General features: G+C 40.2%; 2 protein-coding genes across 20 annotated transcripts in view; one reads left to right on the top strand and one right to left on the bottom strand.

Moving 5' to 3' along the window:
- Positions 1 to 13801, top strand: part of LOC124214634 (uncharacterized) — a 104455-nt gene that overhangs the window by 22816 nt on the left and 67838 nt on the right. The gene's annotated exons all lie outside the window — the stretch shown is intronic.
- On the bottom strand, positions 1049 to 11999 carry LOC124214639 (fructose-bisphosphate aldolase-like). 5 transcript variants are annotated; one of them, XR_006882168.2, is made up of 6 exons: positions 11839 to 11999; positions 5326 to 5533; positions 3903 to 4346; positions 3053 to 3406; positions 2082 to 2232; positions 1049 to 1617 (listed from the first exon to the last, which is right to left on the bottom strand). XR_006882168.2 is itself a non-coding variant. In XM_046617131.2 (5 exons), the coding sequence occupies exons 1-5, from the start codon at positions 11973 to 11975 to the stop codon at positions 1525 to 1527; spliced, it is 1236 nt and encodes a 411-aa protein (XP_046473087.1). In that variant the 5' UTR covers positions 11976 to 11998; the 3' UTR covers positions 1049 to 1524. The 5 variants fall into 5 exon arrangements, 1 of the variants encoding a protein (XP_046473087.1); XR_006882167.2 differs by having other exon boundaries at positions 2086 to 2232; XR_006882171.2 differs by having other exon boundaries at positions 2086 to 2232; positions 11835 to 11966.

Raw genomic sequence — 13801 nt, 5'->3', positions numbered from 1 at the left:
GTTTTCTGGATTTTTATTTCACGTATTCCGATAGAATATTACTATTTCTACCGTCATCCGTTATGTTCCATAATTCAATGCAATGTTTTTTCACAATTCGTATTCAGTACTAATTTTTTAACGATTCGGGCAAAGAGTAAAGAGTAAAATGTGAATCCCTTTTAATGTGCATATGTATGTACATATACGTAACACGTGAATAGTCGAATAATTAAGCTCGTGACTGTTGTCGAATGTGAAGGAGCAGAGGAAAGATGAGAAAAAGAAAATTTACCTGTGAAAATGAAGTGTCAGACTATTAGCACTGCGTAAAAATGTTGAATAAATTTTAAGTTCACCGTTCCCTTCGGGAGTTCCCAGAGGCTCCTGACGTCGACGAAATGGGAGGAACCCAAACGAATTACATGTCGTACGGACTAATTAATTATTTATATTTGGGAGCGTCGCGTGTTACGCGGACATCAATTAACGCGAGTATAATGGGTGTAACGAAAACGTATAAAAATAACGAACATGAACGGTTGCCGCGAGGTGTTATGAAAAGAAAGTATACGGGGCAATTTAAACAGCGTTTTTCTGTTGTTTTTTGGTGTTTTTTTTTCAGTTTTTTTAAACCCTCCACAGTGTATTTGGTGACCTAGATTACAATGACAATATCAGATAACATCGATATATGCGAGATACTTTAAATATTATATATTACTTATAATCAGAATATTTATGTAGTGTGACGTAATAGTTAGATTATAATGTATCATGTAATATAATATAATTCGTCGGCTAACAAACAACATTTATAAGTTTTCAGTATTATTGTTATTATTATTTTTTTTACACGTAGAATACAGTAACAACATTGACAATATATACGTTTTGCTTCAAATTTAAATAACTTAACACATCAATGAATTGCTATTGTATGTAATGCATTAATGGGAATTAATATATTGAGATATATCTCGCTGAAGCGGAGCTATTAAAATACGCTTCATAATTTGTTTCAACGAATCCCTTCAGTTTCTTCATTTATTTAAATAATTCTCATTGATTTTGTTGTTGTTACTGTGTTTTTGTTGTTGGTTTTTTTTTTTTTTTTGTCTCTGTTATCACACGAAACTATTACATTCATTAACACATCGTATCGTGTGCATATAATACGTATATATCATTTTATAACTGCGTCAACGGTAGCGTAGAACTTTGGAATAGTTATTGACGTGCGATCAAGCGCTGCGCATGATGACCAGATGACATTCAAGCTTTATAATAATCATACATGACATACATCGCAACTTTTCCTATTCTTTATATTCTCCTTCAACTCCAAGTACATTTACTTGTTTTATTTTTCTCTTGTTATTATAAACCATCGATGTTTCCGTTTTTTCTTACATTTCGTCGTTTGTTCTCATGCAGATGTTTCTATATTTTTAACGTAATAAATTACTTCCTTTTCCGCGGATGTCGTGGCGATGATTGCGCGAGGTAATATTCATCAACTGTGTTCTTGATAGCGTTTATAAATTAGTACGCATGATTGGCTACGAAAAGACCAGCGTCACCCGCTACTCCAGTTACTCCACCGGCGTATTTTCCTTGAGCTGCGTCGCTGTTGGCCTGTTTGAAAATTATTTTATTATTAAACTTTGATTCGTGATTGTTGTAATATTTGATATATATTACAAATTTTTCAACTGCGGCATATAGAAATAATCTTCTACGGAGTAAAGCTATTCACTACAATTACATCAAATCTACATGTATAATGCTAAAAGCGTGTGAAACTGAAACTACAAACCACACATATGGGGTATCCATAAGCATTTCCAACAATTCGAAATATGTTTTAAAAATTTGTGAAATATTTGAAAGAAAACTGGATTTTCCATCGAACGCGAAATATTGTTGAGAAAGTGGATTTTTTTTTTTTTTTTTTTATACCAAACTTGACAGACTTTCGGGTTTAACTTATGTTGCAAACTGTTGAAGATGCAAGAAAGATGAAATTTGTATTCTCCGTGGCAGGGTTTCACAATCGATCCTGAAATATTGTTCAAATACAATTTAGCATAGCTATTTACTTGCCTGCTTGTGATATACAGTTACGGTGCGGAACGGAAGGACTTGTCGCAAAAATTAGTAGGCGTGTGATTTGACGAAGAGCGAGGAACCTGCAGCTTTACTCGAAATACTGCCCGCAACGTATTTGCCTTGACAAGCTGCGCCGTTCGCCTATATACAGCGTGTCAGTCACACAGAAAAGTAATAAAACCATGCGACATGCTATTAAGTAAATGCTAGTAAAATATAGTCGTCAATCGTATTACTACGATCATTAGCCTGGAGGGTTTCTTTTTTAATATTGAGATAAGCAGAAAAAATCAGTAAATAAGAATTAAAAAAGATGTGAAGAGAAAAAATCACTTGTATACATCGAATTATTTCACACAAGCTTGTTGATTATTTACAAAGCTATTTCTGCTTTCACCGTGTGGGTGATTAAAAAGGCTGCTGGTTATCCAACATACTATGTAAGATACAAATGAACGTACAAATGTTTGATAAATTCATCGTACGAACGTATATTAGTTTCGTTAGTTTTTGTCGTTTAATTTATGGGAGAAAATTTTGACGTTCGGAAATTATCGAAAATCGCAAAACTGAGCTGAGATCTTTTTTTTTTTTTTTTTGCCAAATATTTGAATTTCGAACGAGTTTGTTTTAATTGAGAGAACGATTTTCAAAACCGTGCAGTGAAAATTCAGTTCAGAAGTACAGCGAACCAACACGTAAAATTGTGCGACAAGTTGCGAATTGCAATTCTCACTAATATACATCATTATAACGAGTAGAGAGAGAAAGCGTTTTCTGCAAAGCTTCTATAGCATTCAAGCGTATTTACAAAAAATGTTTTCACAGCTTTAAGTAAATTCTATACGCTACTGTGATATCAGCAAAGTGAATTTTCTGAGCGGGAAAGTAATTGCGTTTGAATGTACAACGTGGCAGATTAGCAACCTGAATTGAAGCCAGATGAAAAGCAATTCCGTACCTTGGCTCTCTTGATCAGTTCCTGTTGTCCGGCCGCGATTTGTTCCGGTTTGCCGGCCCACGCGCGGAGGACGGAAGCCTGAAGGGCACGTCCGTAGCTGAAGGTCAGAGCCCAGGGTTTCTTTCCGGGGAACTTGTTGATCGCGTCAAGATTAACCGAAGCCTCCTCCTCCGACTGTCCACCGCTCAAGAAGGTGACACCAGTGACTGCTGGTGGCACGGTGCGCTGGAGGGCCGTTACAGTCGCGGCCGCGATTTCCTGGGGCGAAGCTTTCTTCGGGCAGCTTTGACCGGGAGTGACCATGTTGGGTTTCAAAAGTGTTCCCTCGAGGTAAACGTGGTGGTCGGAGAGGGCCTGTTGAACGAAAAAAAGGATAAGGATTTGCCGGGAATTCCGCTTATTGTTAGTTGCTCTTCTACGTATCCAGGTACAGGAGATCTTGCAGCTCAGTGTTTTTGAGCTCAGTTTTTGCTACCGTAGGTTCGGAGAATGTGTACTCGATTCGATAAAATCTGATTCAAACTCTGACTGATTGCGAGGCGAACTATTCACGTAGAAGATTGCTAAGGATAGGGTCAAGTAACAGTTTTGACGAGCTGGAAGATTGCTCAAATCGGTAGTTTGTCTCGTATATGCAATAGTGCAGACAGATAGGATCGCCTGTGATGGAAATTCGGAAATCCAACATCGGATAGGGTAAGACCGAGACTTAACAACAATCTATAAAAGACCCCGCCAGATTTTTGTTGCGGTAACAAGATTTCATCGCGGTGTAAAAGGCATCGAGTTTGAAATACCCTTCGAATAGCCCGGCTCGTGTCTCTCTTTTACAACAGCCCATATAACTGACCTTGTATACGGCGGCGAGTACCTCCTCAGTGACCTGTTGGCAACGGGCAAGATCGTGGTCACCGTCGGGAAGGATTTCCGGCTCGACGATGGGAACGATGCGGGCGCTCTGGCAGATGCTGGCGTAGCGTGCGAGGACGTTGGCGTTCTCCAGGATGGCGAGTTTGCTGGGTGTGTCCTTGGTGATCTTGAGGACGCAGCGCCACTTGGCGAAGTCGCATCCGTCCTTTTTGTACTGGATGCAGCGTGCCTGGAGGTCGTCGAGACCCTGGGTGGTGCATTCGTCCTTGGTACCGAATAGGGGAACGACGCCCTTGTCGACCTTGATACCGGGGATGATGTTGCGCTGACGCAGAAGCTCTACGAACGGGGTACCGTCGTCGGCCTTCTGGTAGAGAGTCTCGTGGAAGAGGATCACGCCCGAAACGTGCTGACTGATCACCTCCTGCGTTAAATTCGATAGAATCAGCCTCTGACCTACTTGCCGTTATATCATTCCGCATGCAGTCGCTAAATTGCCACAGGATACTGCCCAATCGATCGAAGAATTTATTTATGACGTCACGTCGCAAGCTCGAGTCACAGGGCCGAGTGAGCAGACTCGTTTTTGGTACCTCTATGTAGGTATAATATAGGTATACACACGTTACGAGGAGTATTATAGAGGCGCATATTTTTAATTCGATTTGTGTACTTTCCTAACATGATTGTATCGATCCAAAGGAGATTCATGGCGAACACGAGAGAGTTGGCGGTGTGCACTCTTGCGAAAATTCAGTCGAGTCGGTAATAATCGTGAAAAGAAAATTGCGGCTTATATTAGGGTTCAAAGGCGCACGACTACGAGCTCATATTTCAAAAAAGATGAATAAAAATGAATAATCCAATCTACTTTATCGCAGACTAAATTGCTGCCTTGCGTCCGCTCCGAGTGGAGTCGGCATTCCGTCACTGTGACCGATTGTCTGGAGTAGTAATAATAATAATAATAATACAACCATGTAAGATTCTTTCGTAAAGGTCAATTCGACCGACGTCTCGTGCAATGGATATACAACTGTATAAAATGACTTTACGCGAATCATTAAATCCGAACATAGGTACGTAGAAATTAAAGACTCGTTCGATTTCTGGTTTATTATGTATTACGCTAGTCAGCGCGACGTGCTGATATTGTACCGTCCTAAATACGTCAAGTCCGTAAGAAATCACAATCATCGTCCTCAAATTCGCAAGTTCTCGTCAACTTGGCTTTAAATCAGACAATAAGGGCGGATTGTTTATTGCAAATCGAGTAAATTATTTGAGAATTGAGTATTAATCGCTGCAGTATTCATTTTGCAATACCATTTTCCTTACATCGATAATACGCAATTAAATTGATTTTTTACACCTGTGTTTAAATTCTGATTTTTGGCACGTACCTTATCGGTCGTGAAAAGCAACTGGCGGTAAGCCTTGCGATTTGCTTCGTTGTTTTCAACGTTGATGTCCTGAAGACGCTTGCCGATGGTGGCGGTCGACTCATCTGCGGCCAAGATACCCTTGCCGATTGAAACAATTTTCTCGGCGATCCCCTTGAGCTCCTGCTTGAGCTCGGGCTCAGCGCTGGCGTATTTTTCAGCAACCATTCTGTAATTTGAGGAAAGGCAGCAGGTTACATCTGCACGAATTACAATAAGGTGTAGAAATTATCTGTCACTTTTCAGAAATTACATTTATGTATAAAGAAATTTTATTTATTTCCTGTCAAGACTCGTCTCTGTTGTTTTGTGTACACAAATGCACCAACTGCAGATCGATATCAAAGACACGCAATTTAAACGTGTACGCATCGTCGTTGTTGAAATAAAAAAAGAGGATTGATAAGCTCGAAGGGATTTTACAGTTTGATAATACTTGGACGTGTGATGGATTTGAAATCGAAGGATTTTTCGCATTTGCCGATTGGCAATGTTCTGGATATATTGATATACTGCACAATTTTTAGTGTAAAACAAATCGGACGAACGTTCAATCACCGTCGTAAAAACGGTTCAATTAAATCGTATATCGAAGCCGATGCAGCGACGATTGCTTTCGCGGTTGACGCGTAATTGTCGCCAAATGAGAATACAATGCACGTGTATTCACTCGGGTTTTCCATTTGTTGGGTGAATTAGCACTGCATCCGATGGCCGGAAAGTCAATTCTATGGTAGCGCACGGGGGTTTGAGTGAAAAAATGAAGCTACGATAAAATGGAATTGAGAATATGTCTTTAAATAAGAAATCAAATTTTGAAAATTTGTTGGTTCTTTGTTTTGCATTATGCAGATAAATTATGAGATCAGGGTACATGCGAGGATGTTTTAAGAATTAGAATTTTCACTTTCATCGTACTCTATGCAGCAACTGATTTTATGATTATCCTAACGACGAGTTACGGAGACAGACTTACGTGAATTTGATTGGAATTATGTCGATCAGCTGATGAAACTGGATTTCAAAGGGCTTCGGTCGTATCTTCGAAGCTGGTTCGATTATTTCAACGGTTTTTAGAACACAGAAACGCGAGCGTGTTACGGACAACGAAGAACGTGAGTGAAAAAAGACGTGCAATTACCTTTTTCTCGTGTCAAAAACTTGGGAATTCGATGAAAAATTTACAACCGCGTAAACTCCTCGGGAAAAATGATGGTGCAGATGTACACGTATAACAAATACATCACGGTCTCAAGTATATTACGAATATACGTATAATATAATTCATCCCATTTCAAGATATTATACCAAAGGCGTGATAGCAATTGATGCAACAATTATACGATCAGACACTTGGGAATATTCATTACACACGATAAAACGAATACAACGATACATTTAAATACATCGATAATACATCGTGACGAGATTCGAGGTGACAACAACGGACAATGGCGAGAGGCGCTGCTCGCTGCTTCGAGCAGAACCCGAGGCGCGTTTCGGCTACATTTTTAAGCCGTTTTTCCCTGCTGCTCCAGAAACTGCTCGCTTCCTCGAGGAGCGCACCCTCTGGACTGGTGCAGTGCCGTGGCAACCGGCGTAGATTTTCCAGAGGGGAGGGAGGGTCGCCGCAATGCAGTACGCGCAGACGTCCTACGACCCCCAGGAAAATAACCCGCCGGCCACCCTCGGGGACTCTAACTCAAGTCACGCCTCCCGCTGGTCTAGACCGTGTAAATTCTACTAGACCACAGGTTCCTGGAACAGACGGAATTCCAGGCGATCCCGCGCCACCCTTAACGCCGTTTTTGCCGTTTCCCCTTTCTCCATAAGCGGGGGCGAACCTTCGACCGACGGTTCTTATTTCGGGGATTACATACGGGGATTTTTAGTGATTCGGGGATTATAGATTTCTGGATATTATTGTAGTTATGACTCGAAATTATTTTTCAGAATCAACTTGTTTCGAATATCAACTCGATTTGTCATATCAAACGATTAACGTGAATCATTACCTATCGTACTGATTATTTTAAATTGATTCTAGAGAGGGAATATATATCTACATGTGTGTGAAAATCTAATCACGATAATTGCGTGACATCCTCATCTTCATTCACAAGTCTAGCAATCGATTGACGTTAGTGATTATCAGAGACAAAATTAGACTGGTTTATATATCGATATACTTTGCTTTTCAAGAATACACGGGAATAAATGGTATATTTTTTGAATAAGTGATATCTGGTTGAGGGCGCAGAATGAATTTTAATCGGTATTCAGAGCTCTTTGTTGTATACATTTCATTTGTATACCGGACTATTTAATTAGTGGATCTATATTCAAATATGGATAGGTCAAATTCTTAGGAAAATACGCAAAACAAGTTTTTTAAAAAACATTTTTTTTTTTTTTAACGAGTGTTTCAAGTACTATATTAATTGCAAATTGGATAATTTCTGATTGACCAATCAGGAAGGTAGCACCTATGTGGCTGAGACGTGATCAGCGACTCAAGAGAATATGCAATTAGCAATTCCCATGTTTCTCTTCGACTACTCGGTTCTATAATTCTATACATCTCGATAATTATATCGGCTTTCCTGGGTTCTCGTATATACGTATATACGTATAATGCAGGGTAAATCTACCCTCCAACTTTGAACAATTCAATTGAAATTTTATAGGTACCGTATAACGTACACTTCCCACGTTGCAGAAACAGCTGCTCGGCTTTACCCTGTGCCCTGCTTTTAGTGTCGCAGTGACTCAAGCTTTTCTTACAATAGTTGAGTTTTGAGTACAACACGAGTATGCATAGGTATGTATTAGTGCACGGCTCGAGGGATATATTCAGTGCTGTTGCGTCGCAGTGATTGCACAATTCGTAGTTATTAGATAGGTATATGCGAGCGTTGCATCTCGAGACGCAATCCTTCGATCTGATCAAAGTCTTCGCGTGATAATTGTACAGATATACTTATTATAAGCCCTAATGCATCGCGATTACCCCATTTGGGAAATTATCTCAGATCGCGCTGATCAACGCAAGTTCTGAAATACCAGAATAAAGCTCTATTTGTTACCGCGGTAAGTCTCGATTTATATTCGTGTTTTCAAGAAGTCAACTCTTATCTCTCTCACGACTCGTGTTGATGTATTTTATGTGTGAACGTAAATGGAAAGACGCATTTCGATAACGTTTATAATGCGTATATGTAGAAAGTTTCGTAATAAACCGAGTTCAACTTATTTGAAAAACAAGGAGCGCGTGTGTCTTGCAACATCCTTATTAGACCGTCGGAATCTGTTTTCAATGTTACAGAACAGGAGTTAAAAGCTTGAACTATAGTGAGAGGAAACGGGCGACGGTGCCGCGACGGCAACGCGGAATTAATTTAAATTAATAATTTGGTAGCGTAGTACAGGGCAAACTATTCAAACTATACTTGGAGCGTGCTGTATGTATGTAGGAGAAAACTGGTCTACATTGTTTACACACACGTTGCAAGGAACTTTCGTCGTTACGACTCGCTGGAAGCGAGAGCTTTACAGCTTAATTATCGGAGTAATAACGAGAGCTGGACGAATTTCACGCGAGAGGAAATTTGGCGAACCTGTGATCGAACCCCGAGCCGCGTCGTCTGTCTCGAATAATTTTTAGTACCTTCTTCGCTCCAGTCTCTCGTTTCTAAATTTAGCACCCGAGATTTTTTACGTAGCGACAAAATTCGCCGCACGTATATTATAATATATTCACCGCGTTTCCTTCATACCTATACATATAGCATGGAATAAATTTATTCGGGACAAGATACGGAGAACAGGGAATCCGTGTTTGCTACTCCCTGTTTCCAATCGATACACAGCTGCGAACCGAACAGGAGTAGCTAAATTGCTTAGAATCGGTGAAGCTACATTTCAACAAAACGCTGTTACAGGAGATACACGTTTTATCTAATTACCTCTTTCAGACAATTGTATTTACCGATGAACAGTCGGCATTCGAGTGTGTCGAGTGTCTTTATACGCCTCCCTAACAACGAATCCCGAATGCCCTAGAAGATAATGATAATGATAATATAGTTCATGGCGTGAGCTAATCGTAAGAACAAATGTAGGTACCTTAGGAAGGCAACTTAATTTTCTGTCAAAACTAATTAAGTATCAGGTATACGCCGTAATTAAGTTTCGTTCCCGCTTTTCACTCTTTGAGAAGCGAATTGATCCGGAAGGCCGGAAGCCCTGGGCAAACTGGATGATCCCCCGCAGTGGGTTTTATAGCCTTGAAAAAAGATCCCCGCGCACGGTTTGAAGCGTGGGAGTTATTTAATTAGTTTTTACCTTGGACCTCCGTATCTGTCTATAATGTTTATCTACGTAAGGACGATTCTGGACGTCCAGGCGAACGGAAAAACCGAGACAAAAAAAAAAAAAGCTTCGCGGTCGTATAACAAAGTGGTGATAAAGCCGGGCTGTTATAAGTATATGTAACGCACCTTACAAAGCGAGACATTTTTTTTATCAGAAACTTATGCCGTAAATCACAAATACTTTTTATCTGTCTCAGTAGACCGCGCGCATGGATACCTTCAACTATTTATGACCACTAAACTTTTTCCTCCTGTATATTTTCCTCTTACGGTACGATTACTATGCTTACAAGCATTACATATCATTCGGATTTCCTTTCGAAAGCCCCTGATACGCTGAGGTGTGATGATCGGAGTTGCGTCACGTTTCTCAACATGGCACGGACCCAGAATTTTTGACGGTCAATACGGTGCCGAATTCACACAGTTCTGCGCAGCCGGTGAATGCGCTTGCGTGAACTTTGACCAATGGCATTCAAAGGGTCAAACCGCTCTATCGCTCGGTCATATTCCTGATCTGTCCTCGAAGGATGGTCAACGATTTAGCCACCGCATTTTGATCCGTTTAAAAACGTCAGTAATCAACGGGTGCATAAGTATTCGCTATTTCTTTTGGAATCCAAAGAGGGGATGAACAGGGTGCGATATTTACGAGCACCGTCGGTACAGTAGGGACCGAACTTGTCGTTTGCGACTCGGATAAATTCGGGTCACATCGAGTACCTACTTCTTGCCGGTGTGTTTCGAACAGACTTTCACACGTCCATACGTGGACTTGCGCCGTTATTATAGCTTTCGTTGGACGTGAGCTTAGCGTGTCAATGACAGATGTCCCAAGGTCATTAAGCATTATTTCTCTAGCTTTGGACTTTGCTAAGGTACTTGATATGAGAGTTGATCTCACTTATCTTGTTCGACATTTATTTGACGCGTGACGGATAATACATGTTACAAAGTTACCAATCGTACGTCGGATTCGAGTAGCGTTGAGTACTAGGTTATGAACGGAAATTTTGAGGTTATGTAGCAAAGAATTTTTCACTGTACGCAGCATCGCTTTATGTAATATTGAATAACAAGAATTGGGAAAAAAACAGACGGATGCGATCTGTGATCTTTATCATGATGCAACCGCATCAATTAATAACGTAAAACTCTGATGAGTTTTATGGCTTGTGATTACAACAATATATGACGCAAGTATCAAGCGGGGTGTCGAACTGTCAGACTCATTGTTAGCACAATTAGAGAAATTATCTTCAACGTGGCATAATTTTAATACGTACAATAATCACCGTAACATTGGCTTTTTAAAAAAGAGTAAAATAGAAACATGTCAACATGATTAGCATCTATGTAATCTTGCTATCGAAGAAATTTTGTCGATTTTTTTCGCACAACGATTGCGAACATATCAATAGTTGCATCGGTGACATTGAAACACGAGCGATGGTTTGATTGCAGAATGAATGTAAAATGAATCGATGCATTGCAAAGAGCGCAAGTTTTACACGTCAAGATCGATAGACATAGGTATACCATACATTATGTAACTTCTCTGTCACCAAATTCCTTTAAAAATGATTTTCGTTACCGAGTTGCATAAACGGATTCGGGATGGAAGCTACGACCGAAAATTAAACTTACAATTAATTCAAGTCAAAGATTGAAATGAAAAAACATCCTTCAAGCCTTGGTGTGACGAATTTTTGAAAAAATGAACATGCACGTGAAAGCAAATCTCTTAACGATGAAAATTCACTGAAATCTAATGCGATTAGTAATCGCAAGGGTCAACGTAACGCAATGCAAGTTCACCATTCCCATCTCGCCGATTCGTATGACACTTAGAAGTCAGTCAAGGTCGTTGCGCGGCTAGGAAGGTCCCCTGCGAGTTTCACCTCTGACTGTAGCACAATTCGATCGCTTTTTCCCCTACAATTTATCACTATATCGAACGATCCCGTCTTTCACTGCATACACCCGATTTATGCTTACGCAATTTTTTCCCAAAATTATCCTTGCAGCCCTAGCGACTCGACCGGTAATGTCTATCGATCATTTTTGCGTGCAGGAATATCACTGTGTAACACCTACTTACTTGTTTGTGGCTTGGATTCGGATCAAGTGCTGTGAAGGAAGCTGCGGAAAGTAGAGTGACGAACCGCTGTGTGCGTAGAGGGTAACAGTGCGACTGGCCGACAGAAAACTCCGGAGTACACATCGGCGTCGGCGCATAGAACGTATCGGCAGTGGCTCTCTATTTCTGTCTTTAACTCGTGATACGCGCTGCGATCGACAGTGAAGTGCTTATAGTTTGAGTCGCCCCTTTCCAGAGGTGACGATATAGCGCGTAATTTAGTTTTAATAAAATTATCTTTAGAGATATGCTGTTGTTTTAATGGTCAAACAACTTGTTTCTTTGAAGTGATATGCGGCGATATTGCTTCGGACTCTGGTACGAATATTTCCCAATAATTCGTTGAATTGAATTTTCAATTCTTGTAAAAAAGTGCGATAGATATAATTTAGATTTATTTGCATTGATTATCACTTTAGGGACAAAGCTATCATATGTCAATTTTTGTAAAATTGACAAAAAGTCTTGAATAATGAATATTTATGTCTCATGTGGAATGCACTTTGTAATGCACTTTGGCGGAAAGCCGTTGAGAAGCCATTTCATATCACGATGATATTCGGTGCTTGATTGTTCGGTGATACCATTGATTGCTGTCCTCGGAATATCTCGTATTTGTTAGGTATGCTTTTAAAAATTAGTGAAAAGTAGGAAAACCCAACGAGAGGAAGGGGAAGGTGATGCGAAGCGTTAACAGGGTCTAATTAAAGAAAGAGAAAGAGACCAACGGGATTGAGCACTAAACTTACTTGAGAAAATCTTTTTCGAGGATTTCAATAGTATCTCAAATTGTATTTTACTTGAAATTCCTAGGGGTAAGAGAATCGCTAGAGACGTCTCTGCCCGTTTCTGGTTAACGCTTCATTCATTGGAAGGGGGCTGCGAGCAGATGACGAAACATCGACCAGTGAATGTGCAACTTCCAACGGAAAGTCGGTAACGGTTAGAAGGCGTGGTTCCGAGATCCGTTCAATGAGAGTCGTCGGATTGGAGGTCGTCCAAGGGCACCTTCTGTGACATTCGGAAAAATCATTGAGCTGTACCGCATTCAATGTGGCAGAAGAACAACCCGCAGCCGGTCGTTTATCCGAATTCGGAGTGTGGATCACGACTGGAAAAATTATTACCTATTTTTATCAATCCGATTTTTCCAGTTGCAGCGGCGGAGCGTTCGAAAATATTTGAACTCGAGACGGCCAGAATCTCGACGAGTTGATAATATATTTGAGCTATTCTTACGTACATACAACATACGTGCCGACGAACACGCTAAACGTTATGTTACAGGAAAAAAGTTGTTGTACTCGGTTTCATCAGCATCAGCGGACGCCCATTCTAATTTCGCTTTCATTTATCAGCTCTCCGTTACGATGTACATGTGTTTTTACACCGGCGTTTCTCAGCGAAGAGACGTACTCGCTCTTTTAGCCCGTTTTGCAAAATTTCCCGCTGATTTTATCACGTGCCGATTGAATGGCCGTTGCTTGTATTTATTTTATTACGTGAACTAGAACCTGAAACTTCTTTAGGCATCACACGTCGGCTAACTTTAGAATATCACGTTCTGACATGCATCTGTTTTGTTGGGAACTTTCCAAACGTTAAATTCTTCGATCAACATCAATCGTATTATAATATATCTATATAGAAATGTTAGCGACGGTTTCTTGCCCTTAACTAAAAGAATAAAGCGGCCCTCTTTTTTTAGAAGTTAACATGATCCATCAATGCTCACTTAACTTGTGTCATCAATATAGCGATGATATTACTTTTTGTTTCCAACTGCAAAGAATTCCCGCTCTCTATGCATATAATTCGTCATAGGTAATGTGGCAGATTGACATAATTTTTAAATGTAAAACCGAGTATTTAGAAATTAAATTCTCTATACTCAAGCGATCTTCTTTTCTTAACTCCACTACTT

Source organism: Neodiprion pinetum, chromosome 3 (genome assembly GCF_021155775.2).
Source record: "Neodiprion pinetum isolate iyNeoPine1 chromosome 3, iyNeoPine1.2, whole genome shotgun sequence".
Lineage (NCBI taxonomy): Eukaryota > Metazoa > Arthropoda > Insecta > Hymenoptera > Diprionidae > Neodiprion > Neodiprion pinetum.
Note: the sequence above shows the minus strand (reverse complement) of the source record. Positions and strands in the feature narration are given on the sequence as shown.